Source organism: Rhipicephalus microplus, chromosome X (assembly GCF_043290135.1).
Source record: "Rhipicephalus microplus isolate Deutch F79 chromosome X, USDA_Rmic, whole genome shotgun sequence".
NCBI lineage: Eukaryota > Metazoa > Arthropoda > Arachnida > Ixodida > Ixodidae > Rhipicephalus > Rhipicephalus microplus.
Window position 1 is genome coordinate 200,997,760 of NC_134710.1, and position 20,736 is coordinate 201,018,495.

Genomic DNA, 20,736 nt, shown 5'->3' on the forward strand with positions numbered 1-20,736 from the left:
CCCCCCTCCCCTGGCTACCCTACTAAATGGTATAGCCACTGGTAGGCACGTGCTATCTCGGCAGGCATCAGCAAACGGGTCATATGCCACCAATTCTACACGCCGTGCTCTCAACGCGAAAGACTGCGCACGTAAGCCTTCTGTCTCTGGAGCGGCTGTATTCTAGAGTTAGGCGAAATCGCATCCCAAAGGCTTTGCTGCTAGCCTTACTTCGTATACCATTACAATTTTTTTTTTCGCTAACGCGTCCATTTCTTTGCCATTTGGAAGAACTGTGTGTTTTTTAAACCATATAGGTCGGAAATGTTGAAATGAAGGCTAGTGACGACGCGTGTACCATGGTACTGCGCAGTTGGACGAAGCTGAATTTTCTCACAAAATTCATATTACCCTCACCCCAACATCACTTAGAAGATTTGTCTGTTATTGGTGCGGGTTATATGCGCGAAAACACAGTGCACTAGTACTTGAACATTGGTGCACAAGTTTTATCCGTGGTCCAATTTCTATGTTATCTCATTCGTCTTACGCATCATTAACGTCCGACATTTCTGTTTTGTTCTCCGACGGAACGCTTTCCGCAATTGACTCGTAGTAAACCTGTTCCATCAATTATTATTGAACGCGTGCATTTGGTTTCAGATGTTACCGCTGTTCTTCCATGACGTCACAATTCCTTCAACCAAAAGCGAAACTGGGCCTAAATGTTTGGTAGAATTTTGTGTGTGTGTGTGTGTGTGTGTGTGTGTGTGTGTGTGTGTGTGTGTGTGTGTGTGTCGGTGTGTGTGTGTGTGTACAGTTTTGATGTAGAAACCCGTCATTTACTAGGAAAAATTAATAGTGATGAATATTGTTTTCATGTATTTCAGCTATAAATAAAGTTTGAAAAGCGTAGTTGCGTGGTGTATTCTGTCATAACAAAATAGGAGCAAAATCGCTTCTTCTATATTACTGTTTTACTGTAATCTTTCCTGCGTTCGTTTACTTCTATTAGTGCATAACATAATTTTTATACCACTGACGCACTGATGTCACAGAACACCTACCAGTTCTGTATAGTCTGCGTTCTGTATAGTCTGGCAACATGGGCGTCAATGATGCCCGCCGTTGTCTAAAATGGTCGAATTTCTGTCGTCTGCGAAGAGGTAATTAACTTTTGCCTATACAGTTGTCACGTAGTTATTTTATGTATAAGCATGAAAAATTTTGACGAAAAAGACCATGCATGCAGGGTTCAAAGCAACATATGTGATATACTTGTTTTCGTCTGTACACAACCCGTTCTTAGGCCGCATGCACTGTTGCCACGCAACTTCGAGCAGCACGGTTGCGGTCGTTGGTGGTCCTATTATTACGGTTACTTCGATATAAATTGGCACAATGTGTGACCAAGCTGTCGAGGAAGCTTTAGGCCAACTGTCTGATGATGAGGAATTTTTCCAAGACATCGACATCTTGCAAAACCATGGCATCAATGTCGCCGATATCAAGAAGCTCAAGACAGCTGGAATCTGCACAATCAGAGGACTACAGATGACCACTCGGAAGAAGCTGTGTGGAATCAAAGGTATCTCTGAAGCAAAAGTCGACAAGATTAAAGAGATTGTGGCCAAGGTAGCAGATGGAGCGAGCTTCCTGACAGCACTTGAAGTCTGCGAAAAACGGCGCTACGTGTTCAAAATCTCAACAGGCAGTAAAGAGCTCGACAAGTTGATGGGTGGTGGAGTCGAAAGCATGGCGATTACAGAAGTATTTGGCGAGTTCCGCACTGGGAAAACTCAGCTGTCTCATACTCTCTGCGTCACTTGCCAGCTGCCTGGTGAAAATGGATACAGCGGTGGGAAGGCCATTTTCATCGACACTGAGAATACCTTCCGCCCAGACCGGCTACGTAGCATCGCCGATCGGTTCGACCTCGACCATTCTGCCATGCTAGAGAATGTTATTTACGCACGCGCCTTTACAAGCGAGCATCAGATGGAACTGCTGGACCAAGTAGCAGCAAAGTGTCATGAAGAGGCAGGTGTGTTCAAGTTGCTCGTAATCGACTCGATCATGGCTCTTTTTCGAGTTGATTTCAGCGGTCGTGGTGAGCTGGCTGATAGGCAACAAAAGCTGGCCCAAATGCTGTCCAAGCTGCAGAAGCTCTCAGAAGAATATAATGTGGCTGTATTCATCACTAATCAGATGACTGCTGATCCAGGAGCAGCCATGAGTTTTCAGGCTGACCCCAAGAAACCGATTGGAGGACATATCTTGGCACATGCATCAACAACCCGTATAGCGCTGCGGAAAGGCCGTGGTGAAGCACGTATTGCCAAGATCTATGACAGCCCAGATCAGCCCGAGAATGAGGCAACATTTGCTATTTCACCTGGTGGTATTACAGATGTGTCCGAGTAAAACATTGCTCAAGTACTGTTTGTTGCACAAGTGGACTTCAAACGTCTCTTAGTCTGTGATTTTTTTCTTTTTTATTTTTGCTAAGGCATATTTTCCAAGTTGGTTGCCAATAAATAAACTTTATCTATTTTTATGGTCATTCATGGCTGTTTTATTTAAAAAGTGTGCTATTTCAAAACTGCATGCTGCTGTTTCCACATCGGCTGCAGTTACAATGGTACACTGAACTATATTGTTGGAGGGAAGAGCAGAATAAGGATAAAAAATCATATTGTATAATAAAGTGTGAAATACCTATATAAGTGAGAATATCTTTACCAGCAGCAGATGCCAAATAAAGCACTTGCTTTGCTGACATACAGACAAAATGACTTCTACAGATCTGAAGTAATTGCATATTTTGTTTTAACTCTGTGTTCATTGAGTGCACCTAATTTATTATGTGATGAAGGAAACAGTAACTGGCCCTAAAGTCAGTTTATAGTGCTGTCATAGCTTGACTGAGCAGCAGTTAATCAGGAGTGTCTGTTGTGTTGTGCTTATTAGGCAGGTAAGAAAGCTGTGCAGAAAGTCTTGCAATAATAATTTAACCTTCAGTATTTTCTAACCTTTTCATAAGCTACTGTTTAAACTCAGCTGCTTTTCCTTTATTTGTATACCTTTGATAATACTATCTAGTTTTGAAATTGTAACTTTGTGAAGAGAGAAAACATTATAGCTGCGCTGCAGCACAGTTGTGATGAGCCTTACAGTCCTTACACCAAGATTCAGTTTGGTGTTTACTTTAGTAGGTATATTAGTCTCTATGTTGAGCAAACTCGATTGACGATTGATATGTGGGGTTTAACGTCCCAAAACCACCATATAATTATGAGAGACGCCGTAGTGGAGGGCTCCGGAAATTTCGACCACCTGCGGTTCTTTAACATGCACCTAAATATGAGCACACAGGCCTCAGTATTTTCGCCTCCATCGAAAATGCAGCCACCGCAGCCGGGATTCGATCCCGCGACCTGCGGGTCAGCAGCCGAGTACCTTAGCCAATAGACCACCGCGGCGGAGCTATGTTAAGCAAACTGTTTTGGCACCACTTTCTAATGCTGGTGCAATAAGATGTAGCGATGCCTGCAAACCAAAGCTATATTTAAAAAGAAAACACATTGCCAGGTGGCAATTTGTAAGGTGTTCATTTTATGTGTGTTTATTTTTCTATATATTATGTTCTTTCTTGTATTGATAAGCAGGTCTGAGGTAGTCTCAAGGGGAGCTGTCGCCAAAGCTTACAGAGAAATTTGTAAAAGGGGAAAAAAAGGAGAGGAAAGGACGGCATGCTCACTGCTGTCACGCCGGCGTCGGTGGTATAGTGGTCAGCATAGCTGCCTTCACTGCTGTCAGTGCTGATGTGCCAGATATGCATTGATGGGGGTGGGGGCAAGCCCTGAGTGCTTCGAGATGCATCATACACTTCTTATAGATGCATGATTATTCAAAAAGTATTACCACTATTTTTATTCCCAACCTTGTAATGCACCCATTGTGGGCTTCACAAAAATTCTCAAGGACTATATTTTTTCAAACTGGTAGCACAGGCAACATGACTGCTATGGACTATGAGGTGTACACTGTGAATTATTGACATAGAAAGCAATGAGCCCTTGTGTTGGAGGCTTGCAATTATTGTCTAAGCAAGTTCTTACAATTGCCGAAATATGGAAATTGCCAAAGCATGTAGTCAAGCAGTGTAAAGCTAACATACAGTTACGATTAAAATTAGGTTAAGGCGAGACATCATCTGCTTATGGTATGTAGCCAGCTCTGCAAATATCCACTGCTACATGCGTTCCTTATGTGGCCTTTCTTCCTTCAGTGAATGTTGTTTATACTGCTCTGGCATGCAGTATTAAAGCTCTTTCATACGAAGTTGCATATTGTGTTTAAATATTGGTGAATTGAAGCTTACTTCACTGTTCATATTTTTATGATAATTGAGATAGCTTGGTCTCTATAATGAATTACTTAATGAATATAAAACATTTCAACCAAAAAGTATTACATCAAAGAATTTCATACATTTGACATGTACAAAATGTCACATTTATTCTTTTGCTGTGTAAATGGTCTGATACTGATTATCTTGCTTCAGATGTTATAATGTGTGTGGAGACATTTACACCCTGGGACAGTTGCTATAGACAACAGGGATGCCTCTGCAGTTGCTGTTGTTCAGTATTATAGTTGCAAACAAACACATGCTGTCTATATGTTCTGTTTTTATACGCTGAAATTCCCTGAAGTTTCTGGACTTAGCCAGACTAATATTAATGGCACAAACATTCTCATGCTGTGTGTTGGCTAGAACAGGGATTTGCATTCTTCAAATTTGAACCATGCATGCTGTCACTCTCTTCTAAAGTGCAAGAAGATTGATTTTTTTTTTTCGCTGTGATCAAACTTCAGCTCTGGCTCGTCTGAAAGGCAGACGGAAGCGCTGGTATGTCTTCGACCAGCACAGCTGCTCTTTGGATTCCTACAAGAACGACTTGGATGCTGCATCAAGAAAGCCTCCTTTATTCAGCATCGACCTTCGTAATGCTGCTATTTCCTTCCTAGTGGATGAGGAAAACTGCTTTGTCATTCAGTAAGTGGCTTGGAAAGTCAACTGGTGTTTTGAGAGGTTTCAACTAAAATTGAGGATAACACGACAAGCCATTGAAAGGAAAATTATTTGTGTAACATTAACCCTTTTGCTGTCATAAAAAAGAATGTTCTAAAAGGACCAAAGTGATTTTTTTTGCTGTATTTGTAGAGCTTTTTTGTGTGACTAAAATGGTACGATTCTTGCCCTTCAATGGGGTTCCTTGCTTTCACTAGTCACACAAAAAAGATGGTTTGAAGGCGTCTTCACTGCATGACAACGCAGGAAAAAATGGCAATGAAATAAAATGGCAAAAAAGATAGTTTGAAGGTGTCTTCACTGCATGACAACACAATAAATTGCAGTGAAATGAAAGCTGAGAAACAAATGACCCAACGTAGACGAATGTGGCTATCTAGCGTCAAAAAACACAAGTATGACAAGTATAGTCTTCACCAGTTTCCTGTAGGACCAATTTTTGTTGATGAGGAGCACACTCATCATAAACAAACATTGCAGAGTAACGAACAGGATTTTAAGAGAAAGCAAGCACGTCAGGTGGAGGCAGATAGTTATGTGCGCAGATGAGATTAAGAAGCTTGCGGGAATAGCACAGCCACAGCATGAGGATTGGTGAAACATAGGAGAGGCCTTTGTGCTGCAGTGGGTGCAGTCAGGCATATGAAGTGGTTTGGCCTTGTACTTCAATTTCTAGGTTGCATAACACAGAAAGGGGGTTTCACCCACCAGTGTGGCCTAATGGTTATGGTACTTGACTGTTGAACTGAAAGTTCTGGGATCGAATTCTAGCCTCGGCAGCCACATTGCCATGGAGGCAAAAGACTAGAGGCCCATGAGTGTAGATTTCGGTGCACATTAAAGAACCCATGTGATCATGCTTTCTGGGACCGTCCACTACAGTGTCTTTCAATCATATCATGGCTTTGGAATCTAAAAGCCGAGGAATTATTAGTATGGTCTGAAGGGGAGTTCTTGAGGTTCTTCATGAGAAACATCAAAGGTGAGGTTAGTGATGAGACTGTGTTGACAAGGTTTTACTTTCTGGCTTTTAGATTATTGAGCTGTAGTGTCCTAACTTGTCAACCTTATAGCTCCTCTGAAAGTCGCAGCAAATGCCTCACATTCACTCGGAATTTTCAAAAAGGAGGCTTGACTTTATGAATATATAGAATTCACTGGCCAGTGGTGCTGCCCTATTGCCATTGAGTTTGTATTACTTTCTGAAAGGCTCTTGTGCTGCTTTTGAGAAAGCTGTGCAGAAGCCGGTGCACAAAAGCTGCATGACTTTTGTGCACAGGCATCACACTCTAGGCAGCCTTCAAGGGGCACTGCAACAATTTTTCAGCATGGTCAGAAAACGTAAATTGGTAGTCGAGGCTCCCGAGAACACGCAAGCCAAATATTCTAGCACAGAACATGGCCCGGAATTGACAATAAATTCTCAAAGTCAATTAAAAATCGCTTTCTCTTCTCTCAACAAAGTAGGCTACGTTTAAAAAAAACTCAGCGTGTCACAGGTTCAAGAATTGCGCCGTTGGCTGATTTGAGCATAGCACACTTGGAAGTTATTGGGGCCACTGCAACAAGCCGTGGCCTGTCCACGTACACACACACGATCGAACTGAAAAGTTGCGTTTTCAAAGATAAAAAATTAGAAGAAGTGCTCTAGGTCATGAGGAGTGCGTGACGTACCTTCTTCTTTTGTCCTACCCCTCCCTACTTAGATTTAAGCACTTTAATTAGGACGAGAGAAGAGAGAAAGCATTTGCAACGTGCAACAAATCTTCGAAACTCTGCTCTTACTGAGAGGATTCTGAAAATTTTTGTGGTGGCCAGTTCATGAGGTAATAAGCTCCATTATGAAAACTAATATCATGGCTACTTAGAAAAGTGTTGTAGGGCCTTTTTAATAAACCATGCATACAAGAATGAAGTGATATAATAGATGCTATTGTATGAGGATCTTGCTTACAATTTTGGCCTTGTAGTTTAATGATGACCTTCCATTCTTTTGTTACCTTTTTTCTCAATAAGCTCTGGAGCCAAGGAGTATGTCTTTGTGGCTGGAAACCATGAGTCAATGATGGCATGGGTCATGGCTCTACAGGTAATTAATTATTCATCTTTCCTTTGCAGCTTGAGAAACTGTAAGGGAGCTTTTACCATAATGTCACTATTCTACTTAAATTTACTCTTAGTCTGTCAGAGCTCAAAAATTGTAGTGCTGTGTGCTCTCATTAAAAAGTTCTTTCATTCTGTCACATATAGTCAGATCAACCTTTAGCCTTTTGCACTTGGCAACTCTTGCTCCCTCTTTATTTCTTTTTTTATGTAGCAAATGTCGCAGCCATTACTGTGGCAAGAGAAACTGTATTTCACATGTAGGCGTACATCTTTAGTTGTGTTGCGTATATGCTCCAAAGTGGGCCTGCACAACATGTGTTCCTGTAAAGTTTCTTTTGTTAAAAAAAATGGAAAGGTTTTTGTACTGAACACTTACAAAATTAGTTTGGAGAAATGAACTCTAATTGCAGGCAACTTGTGAGGCAACACCCACTAGTTTTCTGTGGGTTGCTGGGATGAGTACTCATGCCACGTAAACTAGTGACTGTGAATATTAACAGAAATTTGTTTCACCAAATTTTTGTGGCACTGAGTTTAGTGCTCGGGCACAATTAAATGCTTCCTTACTCATAATAATAGAACGTCCTATATTAATAGGGCTGTACAACACTTTTTGAACATGGTCAGAAAATGCCTTTGAATAGCAGTTGAGGATCCTGTGAGCATGTGAGCGAAATGCAATGCTACTGCACGCAGCAAAAAATTTGCAGTTGCATTTCAAAGACAGCTAAAAGCAGCTCACTATTCCCTTGACAAATTACACCATCGATGAGCCTGACTACAAGAGCACAGCCATTGGCTGATTTGAGGATTCTCTTGGTGCATAGGTACGGCGGTGTGAGTGGTGTGGTCTGTAATGTGTTAGAATCACACTGTAGCTGCAATAACGTGCTCGTGATCACACTAAAAGGGAGTTGACACATACAAAGAAATGAAAGAAAAAGTGCTTAGGGTCATGACCTGTGCTGACCCAGCTTCTGGCCCCTTTGTCACATCCTCCTGTGTAGCTCTCGGCACGCTTATTGGCATGAAAGGAAAGAAAAAATGCCTGAAACGTGCAACAAACCCCTGTAACTCTGCTTGTACTTGACAGATTTGAAAATAATTTTGTGGGGCATTGAATTCTGATTGAAGTGATACTGAACCCTGGTTTGATGACTACTTGAAAAAGTGATGCAGGGTCCCTTCAGGTACCTCAGATACTGCTGCTGCTGGCTTATATTCATAAAACTTTCTTGTTTTTCTTTTGCCCTTTTCTTTTTTTTTGTTTTCTTCAGTGCTAAAGATATAAGCATAGTAGACTGAGACAAACACAATGTAGCCTTGGAAATCAGTTCATCAAAACGGGCACTTTACAACAACTGGTTTAACATGTAGGAGACTAAACAAAGCTTCCAAGCTGTTTATCTTACCTGAGAATGCAGCTTAATATAGTTTAGCTGAAAGAGGTATGACACCAATTTTCAAAGCCTACTTTACTCTGTCATACAAATTTTGTGTACAGACATGCTGCACTTTTATCACTAGGCCCATTTAAGTGTTCCTTTAAAATATATGAGCCGCCCAGCCGCAGTGGTCAAGTGGCTAAAGTACTCGGCTGCTGACCCGCAGGTCGGGGAATGAAATCCCGGCTGCGGCGGCTGCATTTTCGACGGAGGCGGAAATTTTGGAGGCCAGTGGGCTTAGATTTAGGTGCGCGTTAAAGAACCCCAGGTGGTCGAAATTTCTGGAGTCCTCCACTAGGGCATCTTTCATAATCATATTGTGGTTTTTGGGACGGGAAACCCCACATATCAATCAATCATCAGAATATTTGAGCCATGCAAGCGCTTGCACTCCACTTTAAACTCCTTTCTCATTGTAATTGTCACCACATTTTAGCAACCTTTTAAAGGGATACTGAACAAAACTTTGACAAACTGACGAAACTTCAAAATTTTGCTTGGGAGATGTGGTTGTTCTGCTAAACAAAGTTAATTTCCCATATTTTTGGAGGACTGTCAGAGCGTGGTGGCTGCACAAGAGGGGAAGCTTTGACGTCATGATCGCCGAGGTGCATGCAGGGTGCATGAGTCCTTCTCTTCCTTTTCTCTATTTCCCTTTTCATTCCACTCTCCCCCTTCCACAAAAGCCCTGATGCTGTGCCGCAGCCAGGAACATTGTTTGCAACCAGTGCTGTTTATGCAAGTTCTGGAAACAGTAGGGGGAGATGAGCGAGTCGGAGAGACGCGACGTCGGCTGGCATTGTTGGCTGGCCCGTTTCAGAAAGGTCGGTGTGACGTCACTGAGCGTCACTTCCCATAGTTCACGACACAGCTGCTAGACACAGCAGTGTGGAAAAAACGCAATAAATTTATTATTTTCCTGTAGTTTCTGGCTGGAATGAAGGTTGTCTCTATCGACTTCAGGACCCAATTTTTCTATTTGGTTGAAAATCTTGGTATAGATAGATGAACGTGATATAAAAAAATTGTAATGTTATACGAAGTGTCGCAGCCAACTCTTTTAAATCTGGTATCACGGAACTCCTACAAAACATTAGTGTGAGCAAATAAATAGGGCCGCTTCAGGGAGAAGTGCTCTTTTCACAGTATTTTCACGCTGAAAGTGCAGTAATACTTGCCGAAGCAGCGCGCGCGCCGGCGATCGCGACGGCCTTTAAAATCTAAGTTCATTGTTGACACTCGAGAGACCCCCCCTCCTCCCCCCGTGTTTTTTTATAATCGTTCAAAACGGGTGGTTTCCTTTTTGTGTGAGGATTCGACGGCAGTTCTAACACGCAGGGGGATGTTATATTATGCGCCTTCCAGGCGATAGATTTAATCTCTGCTTCAGCAGCACTCGCACGCTTTTACTCACTCGTGAAAGTTACGAGGCACGAGGGCAGATTGTCAACTTAGACTTGTTACAGAACATGGCGGCGACAACAAAAACCCACCGAGTGTCCATATGATTGCTATCGCAATAATAATGCGGTTTTTTTTTACCGCTAAATAAGTGTCTTGAGTTAGCTCGGCCTTTTGTCTTCCTTATGTTTAACTTGTGCGTTTATTTCTTGAATTTTCACTCTGAACCTACATATAACAAAATCCTCCTTATAATGAATTTTTCCGGGAATTCATCAATTTTGTTATATTCAAGTTTAACTGCACAGCATGTTTTTAAAAGCTAGTTTCGGTTCCTACTGTACCCTGACGTCTCAACATGGTGTGAGCAGCACCACCAGGCGATTGTAGGTGCACATGCAACTGTTCCTGGCGTATCCTCATCCAGGCGTTTCTTCTTCGATCGTCTGTTTCAACTGCTGCGCGCCACATGTATGGCAACTGTCGCGGCAGGGCGGCACAATGTTGCGATGGCATCTCTTTTATTTGAGGTGCAGTTTCTTCATCAACAGTCCTAAGTCAATCAAAAACTGCATGTTGCATGTGTACGTGTCCAGAGGGGAGTGCAGCAAACAAAGTAAACTCCGCTTGGTTGGCATCCAGTCGCTGCCCTGTTCGTGGCGCATGAAGTCGACCCACGCTTGTCTCAGCGCCAGATGAGAAGGGAATCGGTAGAACTTGCATCTATTGTCCCCTGTTTCACTGGTGCAAGACTTCACAGGGCATAATATTGGCACAATGACGGCAAATTTCATATGATATGGTGCCTTTGTCATCTGATAAGCGTATATAACTTGCTTCATGAGTATATACTGGATGACAGTAGACGATCAAAAAGGCATTGCGCAATTTGCCATTTTTGTGTTTTTGTGCTTGACGTCATCACAACGAGCCAGAACGCTGCATGGAATCACCAAGATTAGTACTGTAGTCTGACGTCAAGTTAGTGTCAATGTCGATAGGTTTTTCGTGAGCAAATCGACTTTAATATCAAAAGAAAATAGCTTATCAGCATTTGCTGAGAGTAACACTTGCTTGGAGTCTTCTGTGTATGCAGGAGATTTGTATGGCAGAGTAAACTCACCTCCGAAAAATTGTCAGATCCCCTTTAACATGTGAAGGGTGCAAGCAACTCCTTTAAAACTTGATATCGTGAGTATAATTAATACAAACCTAAAGCAAGCAATCAGAACGACCTGAGGTTTCTAATAATTCTCACATTATAACTCTTCTTATCCATTAATATGTCTTATGCACACTTTCGTGATAGTTATTTGCATTCTACAGTTAATTTAGAGCAATATAAGCCATTAGTGGCTCAGAATCATTAATTTTTAGTGGGGAAAAAGTCTAGTGGAAAAAGATCCTGCCGACGAGCACAAGCTGCAGCGGCCTTCTGCATTCAGCGCTCCTAGTCGTCCATGGTTCGCCAAGATGAAAAGTGCTGGTCTATCGCTTAGATTGCATGTCATCCACTAGATGGCAGCATTAACTCGATGATTCTGCTTTCTTCTGTGGCAGGAGCACGGTTCTTGTGTAGAAAGATAGATGGTGTGTGGTGGTGGCGGCCCATGCATAGCTGGCCGTTAAGACGAAAAAAAAAAAGATTTTTACTTTTGCATCCTTTTTGAGTGATGATGAATCGGATACATATGTTCATCTTGCATCTGTAAAGGAAGACTGAAATGACGGTGAATTGAGTAGCTTCTCCGGTAATGAAGAAGATTGGTCGGAAGCGAGCATTGCGAGTGCTCACCAGTGAATCTGCTTCATGTTATTCTGTGTTTTGAAATTCCACACATAGTCCCGAAGCTTCCAGAGTGAAATAGCCCAAGTGCGCTTAGCCTACACAAGTGAAGAAAGATGTGGCATCTGCAACTGTTTTATTTATAAGTTTTTTATCTTTATTAGCAGCAGGTAGTTGGTTTCCAATGTATTATTCAGAAATAAACTTCATTGTGTTGATTTGACTAAGTATGTGGTACAAAAATGTTTAAAGAACAGTTGGCTGCTTTTTAGTACAATTAGATTGAAACCAGCAATAGAAAAATAAACACTCTTGGTTGGGATATTTTCAAAAAAAAAAAAAAGCACTTAAAGGATTGTGAAGGAATCATTGTAACCATTGTAAAGGAACCAAGCAACTGTAAAAACCTGTTTTAGAAGACAGTTTACATTTTGGCTGGTAGCTAACTAATTGACTTCACATACTTAAGGATGTTTTCTTACGGTAAAGACATACTTGAAGAATTAAAATTCAAGGCATACTTAAAGAATTAAAATTTCTCTATTCACATCTAGCCACCTTAACAGTAGCACAGTTGAAGTATGTCTGGTATGCTCATTATCACTCTTACCCATATAATTCAGAAACTCTGTCTTCTGTGGTACAATGTTTGTGTATCATTGTTCTGTGATGCTCAATGATAACCTGCTGCATTTATTATACCTGTTATCACCACCTGAAGTTCTTAGTAATTCAGTATCAAAGCTGAGACTGAACAAAATGGCAGGAAATAAAATTTTGCTTTTGTGTAATTGGGTTGCTTAGCATGATTACTGCGTTAAAGTTGCCCTGCAACACTTTTCTAAGTAATCGTTGAATGGCTTCATTAAAGGAGCATATTGCTTCATGAATTGACTGCCATAAAAATTTTTAGAATTCGTGAAGCACAAGTGGAGTTACAGAGATTTGTGGCATGCTTCAAGTGCTATTCTTCTCCTACACCAGCGAGTGCATGGAAAGCTACTCAAGGAGCGGGATGACAAGGGGGCAAAAAGATGCACCCATCAGCGTGCATTGTGACCTTGAAGACTTTCTTTTCATTTCTATATTTAAACACCCAGCCTAATTTCAGTGTGATCACAGATGCAGGCACAACCATATGGCCGCATCCCTTCACTTCACTTCACTTTACTTTGTTTCATTAAAGACCTCACCTAGGGGGAAGGCATAAGAGGTGGTGTTAAAAAAAAAGAACTGTGTATGGTTGTATTGATAGCTTCAGCAAACATAGATAAGTTAATGATGGCAGAGAAAGAGTGAGGAAGATCATTCCAGTCTTCTCCTGCTTGTACTAAAAAGGAGGCTTGGAATGCAGTGGTCTGGGTACGTGGTGTTGCAGCTTGAGGCGGATGACCAGTGCGATGAGATATGTGTGAATGCATGGTGGATGTGGTAACTATGCAGCTCACAATGCTCAGATCAGCAGTGGCCATGGACTTTGGGTTTAGGGCATAGCCATTTGGGCTTATGGCATCATTTGTAGGGAGGAGAACGAATGATCTCTAGCTCACCTCTGGCTGGCTTTCCCAACATTAGCATTTATGTTCCTCAACAATATGTTAAATAGAAATTCATGAGAGCATTTAGTGAAGGGGGTAAAATTAACTGTGCATAACTGTAGGTGCCACTAAAAGGCAACCATAGTTAGGTGGACAGCATAAAAGAATTAAGTTGTTGGAAAAAGCTTAATATGGCAGAATAAATGGTATGGGGCATATTTACTACTCACTCAGTGCCTTTGAATAGAAAAACTTCTTTACTGCAGGCCAACAGAGACCTGTGCCGGGAGCAAGAGCCAATTAATTCTGTGCAAATGGAGGAAGATGACGTTGTGAAGAGAAAAATATCTCTACCGGTAAACAAAACTTGGTGCTCTGTACGAAGGCGTGCATTGTGAGAAAAAAATTGGCAAACAGATGCTTCCATGCTTACTAAAAGCTTCGTGTTTAGGTCACTGTTTGCCATTGTTAGAGCTTATTTTCATATGGTACTGTGGCTGTACTCCCTCCTCCCCCCTTCTCTTTTTCCTTTCTTTTTTTTTTTGTAGGGCTGTGATTTCTTCTATGATTTTTTTTCTGCAGCATTTTTTTTTACTGTACCAAATGGGGATCACAAGCTGGCTTTTCGTTTTGCACTAACATCATTTTTATCTATGTGCCCAGGCTGGTGTAATAATAAATGAAAGTGTGACACCAAGGTACTGTGATGAAAATCAAGGAACAGCTGGCCATGCTGTGACACCCCACCAAGAGCAGTGTGACCGGAGGCTTTCTCTACAAAACTGGAAAGGTAATATCTGTGGTGCCTTCCCTAAGGGCTTTAGTAAGCTTATGTGATTTTGGTTGACCAATCCTACTTTTATTACCTTGATGTATGAATTTATTCTGAAAACAGTCGTCAACATATTATTATTATTATTATTATTATTATTACTACGTATTATTGGTATTTAATTTGGATAAGAATAAAATATCACAGCATATTCACAGAGTGAATGATCATGAGTGGCGTGAAGCGTCCTTGCGTTTGTCCTTCCTGCCATACCTCAGGATCTTGCCGACGAGCACGAGCCGCAGCGACCTTCCACACCCAGCACTCGTTGTCGTCCATCATTTGCCAAGCAGCAGGATTCGGCAAGTACACTTGTTCGGTGATGATCCAGGAGAATGAGAGATAACGAGCGCGCTGGCCGAGCTCCGCGCAGCAGTCAATCAGAGAGCAGCTGCACGGTCAATGCAACCTAGTGTACCTTCACCCAACCATCATATTGTATGCATGACTATGAGACAGCACACTTTCAGAAACGAGAGGAGAAATGGAATGTGTACAGCGACATTTAGTATATCATCACCCAACTGCAGTTTGCATGCATCTCTATGGAACAGAACCATCCATTGTATGAGAAGGGAGGTGCTACTGGGTACAGAATATAGTCGACGATCAACGCCGCTCATGCTCCAGCCAGGTCTCGCCATAAGGAGCTTTGCTCCTTAAACATAAAGACACAGAATTACTAGGGAGGGAAACATGCAGACAACTGCCACCTAGAGGGGCACAACACCTGTCTGCTTCTTTGGAAAGGGGAAAAAAAAAGAATCGTAAGAATAAAGACAAAAGTAAAAAAAGCACACAGACCTAAACATAAAAAAGTAGTCACATAAATAATGACCATAAACGTGAGACCAAACTTGTTTTGTTTAAAAACATTAATGAGGCTCTGTGAGATCATCACTGTGGTCTTTTTTTTGTCATACAACTTGTATGAACATTCAGTGGGTCTTTTTTTTTGCCATTGCCATCACAGTTGTGTCCCAGATATGTATCCATATGTATATATAAAAAAAAGGCACAACAAAAAATAAATTGCACGAAAAAATTTTCAAAGCACCCAACCGGGAATTTAAACTAGCACAGCGACCCCTCGCTCCATAGTGCACTGCATTAGACAACTCAACCACATGCTCTGCATACTGGAGTGTAATAGTAGCGTGTTATTTATATACATCAATGACCACTGCATTGTGCACATCTCAGAGGAGCTTGAGCGTGCTTTCTATCTAGCAAAGCTCCTACAATTTCTTTCCACTTGAAACTGCCCTTGAGACACGCATGGAAAAGTGGCCCGTTTTTCTACCCATGCGTGGTGTGGAAAAAAAAAAAACACTGGACACCTCACATCAGACTCCATTGCGTGGCAGGAGACGCAGAGGGTTCACTCCATGTTCTGCAGTTCAAAAAGAAACAAAACCTTCAAGAGTGTTGGGTTCTGCACTGTCGACACCTGTAGCGCATTGCTTAAACACAAAGAAGCAACAACTGTGACAGTTGTTAATTCACACTTCTCTTGTGTGTTCTTGTCGGGTGTGCTTCTTATTGGTTCAGCGAAACACTTCAAGTATTGAGCTGCTTGTCTTTCTTTCTGTGACATTCCAATTCCTAGCTATCACACTTATTGCTTCGCCCTTGCAGCGAAGCTGCAACTTTTCTTTTTTGCAAATAAATTTGGCAGACTTAGTTTCTTTTTTGTGAACACAGTGCATAAAGAAAACGAAAGAACAGTGAAAGCTGAGCTATATAAAGGGGGAGGGAGTGAAACATTTTGGAAATAAAATATGGGCATCTGCTTAGTGGTTTTATTCGTTTGGTTCAAGTAAATTATGGTGAGACCTATATGAAAGAGAATAAAGACAACTCCGATTTCAATGAACGTACGCTTGTGTCTTGTACACGCAACTGTCTCTTACATCAGTGTCTCTTATAAAGGGGTTCAACTATATGTCCATTAGCTACACGGACATGACTGGCGTATTAGTCACCATGTGTTCAAACATAGCCATGGGACAAAAACTTATTTCAGAACTGTTGTCCAGATTTGAGTCATTCTACAGGTTGGTGTTGATGTTTCTTGAATCCTGACTCTAGATCCCCTTCTTAAATGACCCATATATTACATATGGGAAACGCATCTTGTCATTTCAAATGGCAACTGTAGTTGACATCTAGCCTCCCCCCCCCCCCCCTTTCTTTCTTGTTTCAACTTTTTGCTCTGTCCCATGCCTCGCGGGACTGCAAGTGACTGCAGCACATTGGCTGATCTAAGTTTGAGACCCCTGCTCCAGCAGATGCCCACATGTGACATGCTGCTTATTACTTATTGTTACTCTAAATTTGAGAGAACATTCTTATCAAGCTGTGATCCAGTTGCAACACTGTGAGATTACATGCTCAGTTACATGCTTTCCCATGGATTGTTGAACAGCCTTATTGAACTGTCCAGTCTCTTACATAAGATGATACAGTATAATACTGCTGCATCTGGAACTTTAAAGCAATGTTTGATGTCATAACATTTTTTAAATTTGTATCTTGGGCCACTGTTGCTCATTATCTTTGTACACTCTTGCAAAAGGAGCTTGTTTATTGCTCCCAGAAGTTCATTAGCTGGTAGCCTTGGGCTATTATCATATATCGCAAAATGAGCTGTGAAACCTCTGTACGAATGGCTGCAATGCTGAAGTGCTGCTTACAAAATGCTTAAGCTTCATTTAGGAAAGCTTTGCTGAAAGCTTATGTGCCTCTCGAGGTTACAGATCAACTGCATTACCATAATATGCTCTTTAGTGGTCTGGTATAATGAACTATAGGGTTAGCTCTTTTTTTCTGCCAATGCTTGTAACCTTTATATCTGAGTGTGGGAAACAATGCTTGCACATGTGCCATTTTGTGGCTGAAATTACATCATGAAGGTGTTTATTTTCAAAATTTTCACCTGCTGTTTGTGTGCACTGCCAGTATCAAGACAAGGCCACTTGCAGTCGACGTACTCTCTTCCTCATCCAGTGTTCAGCAGCATCGTTTACTGTAATTGTTTTAGATAGAGTTCAACTCCAAGTCTTTCAATCTATAATGACTTGCTGATTGTTTAGAAACCTGCCAATTTTTATTGAACCAGTACTTCTCAGTGGTTCTGGCGTGCTTTCTTTCTGTTCATAAAGTTCGAACTTATAAAGCTGGAAAACATATTTGTCGGGATTTTCTCTTTGTCTGTCTGGCAGACGTCTTTCACCATCATCGACATTGCTCCTAACGAGCTGCTGCTTTCTCGCGAGCATGAAGCTATGACTTCTTTTTCATGTTCGGTTAAAAGGCGTTCGTTTCGGACGTGCCGCCTTTCTCCTGGACAGCCTGGTGGCCAGCAAACCTTGAGGTCCACCACAATGGTTATATGTGTGAGATCTAGTTTGTTTCAGCTTAGTTTCATGCTTTGTGTAGAACATTTGCTGTTATTGGGTAGATGGTTACATTCATTTCAGGTCACCCCTATGTCTGACATGTAAAAGTGGTACGTTTTCTTTGTGTTCGAGAACTTCAACATGTTGGCTAAAGTTGTGCATTTGTTCGTTTCATGATTTTTGTATAGTTGCCTGAATAATTTGCTTCCATGCCAGTAGCTTTATCAGGTGATGTTTATAATATTGACTCTCAATCAGTGAAGAATACTTTCAGCAGTATTGACCAGTAATTTATTGGTTAGACCAATTATTTAGCTTAATGTAATTTATTAAGAATAGGACTTGTAAAAGCTGTCTGAATTTATTTGTGATTACTTATCATACTGGGTTTACACTAAGAGAGTACAGGAGCTTATCCTCTGTTCACTGCACTGGTTCCTAAAGCGTTTTGCAATATATGGATGTTTTACTACTTCCTTAGATGCTATGGAGGAAGAAACATTAGTGTAAGATGTTTTATTTATCAGTCACATAAAATCAAGAAAGCACCCTCTTTAAAACCTTCATAAAATTTTAACCAATCATGTGTTTTTAAAAATTTGGCCATATGATGCCAGCTTACATTGGAAGGGGCCAAAGAACTGTGGGCTTCATATATAATTTACCGTCATTTTCTGCAGCGATGTAATAGAGTAAGAATAACTTCAAGTAATACTCTTCTGTGTCAATAAATCTTCATGTTACCTTGTGCTGATAGCCATGCCAGATGATATTTGTTGAGCTGGCTGTAGATTGCAAGCTGATTGGCTCTTGCTGCAGATCTAGTAACTCTAGACATATCTAGGCTTATCTTGGTGTTGGCCATTTCTAGAGCACATCAGGTTTAAATTAGGAAATAGCATTATATACAGGACTCTGTTTACTCCAACATCTTAGTAATAATTTTTCTCTTCATGCCCCCCCCCCCCCCCCCGCCCCAGTCCTAATATTTGTTTTGCTGTGTGAGCAGTGTGACCCAGACGGAGGATTGAAAGGAATGTACTCACACAAGCACTCACTGACAGCTGTTTTTTTTCATACATGTTGTTAATAAGCACACAAAATTGATCACATGTCATGACAATATGTTAATAGCAAAGTATGTTTATTAATTACCACATATCAAGACTATGCTCAATTATCAGCTCATCCAGATTGCCATTATAATACTAGTCTTTATGTTCCTTTTTTTTATGAAGACTACGCTTCTTTTGACCATTCTTTAAATAGATTTCTGAAAGCTGACCATGCTTTTTATATTTGTTTAAATTTTTCCACAGCTAAGGCCTGGCCAACAGCACCTTTCTCATTTGTCAACCATGCACGGACAATTGAGGACAACTGTTCATCACATCCAGTCACTGCCATGTGTGAAACTGTAGAAGAAAACACTGCTGAGATGAGAAACACAGACAGTGCCATTCAGCCCATAGTACCTCTTGTATCAACATCTTCATCTGAATGTGTTTCTGCTGTGCCTGGGCCCATTCAATGTTGTGTTCAGCATCGTAAAGACAGTGGTACTGTGATATCACCACTGCGATGTAGAGAAGCCAACGGGGGAAGGAATCACTACAGGAGGGCACCATTGCGGAGGTTAGATTTTGAACTTTTTTCGCCAGCACTCTGAACACTATGTCTTGTGTCTATTGCTAGCACTATTTGGAAACAGCACCGTAGAGTCAGATGAGAAAACTAAATAGCACACAAACACCAGTGTGACTTATGTTTGTGCGTTATTCGGTGTTCTCATTGCATGTGTTCATGTGTTGTTGAGTATTTCGGTCCTTATCTGTGGTGCCATTTTAAAATAATGAATCCATATGAACTCGCCTAATTGTCAGTTCTACTTAATTCTATCAAGTTCTATTTACTTTTATGACTCTCAGATATTGCTACTGTTCCGAATGCTTAGAGTGACCACATTTTAATGCATCAGCAAAAGTGCACTGTTGAAGTTGCATTGCAAATTTCATCTGAAGGCCAATAAGAACGAAAATATTTTTCCCTTTTTTAATTTCAGCAATACTTGAGCTGTGACAAACGGCTGGAACAATTCTTTTCTGCGAGGAAGAAAATAACCCTCATTATTTTTCTCCCTTGTTAATATTAGCTTTTGCAGTGGTTATTAGTAGTCAATTCAGCACATTGACAATATTCATGGTAATAGTCTGTAAAATAAATTTTATTGTAGTATAAGTTTACCAAAGTTTTAGGTTGTTATGCACACTGAGTCTTCTTCCTTATGTAAGTGACATTTTGCAATATTACTCTAATGTTGACATCGCAGCCATCACATTTTTTTTATAGTCTGGCACAAATGACAATATTGTGTGGGCTACAATTCAAAGATAAACTAGGTCAAACATTTGGGCAAAGTGTAGTACGCAGGCTGCCTATTTGCCAGGGAGCACTGACTTGGAGAATCGTACTTACATAAGAGAGACTTAGGTGCATTTGTTCATCCTGTTCTTATGCCACTAACCCTCATAATTGGAATGCAGGAAGGTGACCTACGGTTGATAAAAATCGTTTTTTTTTTGTCTGCATGCCTAGGTTTTCTACAATCACTACAATTTTTACCCCGAAATGCCTGTTGACTTGCAAGTTATGTAGTTGCAAGCACAAATTTGAAGCTCTGTTCATATAGAAACTATACTACTTACAATTAAAGATGAATTACTACCTATCACGCCAGGCATTCTATAGAGTCTGTTCCACACATAATATATTACCTTATGCGAAAGTTTCCAGAGTTCACACAGAATGAGCATGCTATGGTCAACTGGATCAGCAAAAGACATCCGCACAAGTATCCACAGTGCAAATGCAAAACTGAAGTAAAGTACGTTAAAATGAATTTCACAACGTTTTTGGCGATAAAATTACGGGAGGCGTAATCTTTGTCCCTACTTTGAACCATATGATCTAAAGCATTGCCTCCGAGATGCGGCGCATCGCAATTCATCTATAGAGCAGAAGACGGATGACAACTTGCCCTAAAGCGTGTTTTTCAGTCTAATGCAGCAGTCTTCATGCCCCAAATGATAAAAATTTGTTATGAATCGTTTATGAACTCATTCAACATTCAATTCTCTTACCCAACGTGTT

General features: G+C 41.0%; 2 protein-coding genes across 4 annotated transcripts in view; both read left to right on the top strand.

Annotated features, from left to right (window-relative positions):
* Positions 1–20,736, top strand: part of LOC119187687 (uncharacterized) — a 782,552-nt gene that overhangs the window by 109,818 nt on the left and 651,998 nt on the right. For all 3 annotated transcript variants that reach the window (XM_075878472.1, XM_075878474.1, XM_075878473.1), the window contains exons 3-7: positions 4,861–5,041; positions 7,094–7,166; positions 13,620–13,709; positions 14,017–14,143; positions 18,906–19,221. In XM_075878472.1, coding sequence (XP_075734587.1) covers positions 4,861–5,041; positions 7,094–7,166; positions 13,620–13,709; positions 14,017–14,143; positions 18,906–19,221 — 787 coding nt within the window. The remainder of the gene's footprint in view (positions 1–4,860; positions 5,042–7,093; positions 7,167–13,619; positions 13,710–14,016; positions 14,144–18,905; positions 19,222–20,736) is intronic.
* On the top strand, positions 1,090–2,542 carry LOC119187644 (meiotic recombination protein DMC1/LIM15 homolog). The gene has a single exon (XM_037435730.2). It carries the CDS (start codon positions 1,381–1,383, stop codon positions 2,401–2,403), a length of 1,023 nt encoding a protein of 340 aa, XP_037291627.1. The 5' UTR covers positions 1,090–1,380; the 3' UTR covers positions 2,404–2,542.

What these genes read in the sequence shown, in the direction of transcription:
- LOC119187644 (XM_037435730.2), top strand. Translation starts at nt 1,381, where the DNA reads ATGTGTGACCAAGCTGTCGAGGAAGCTTTAGGCCAACTGTCTGATGAT.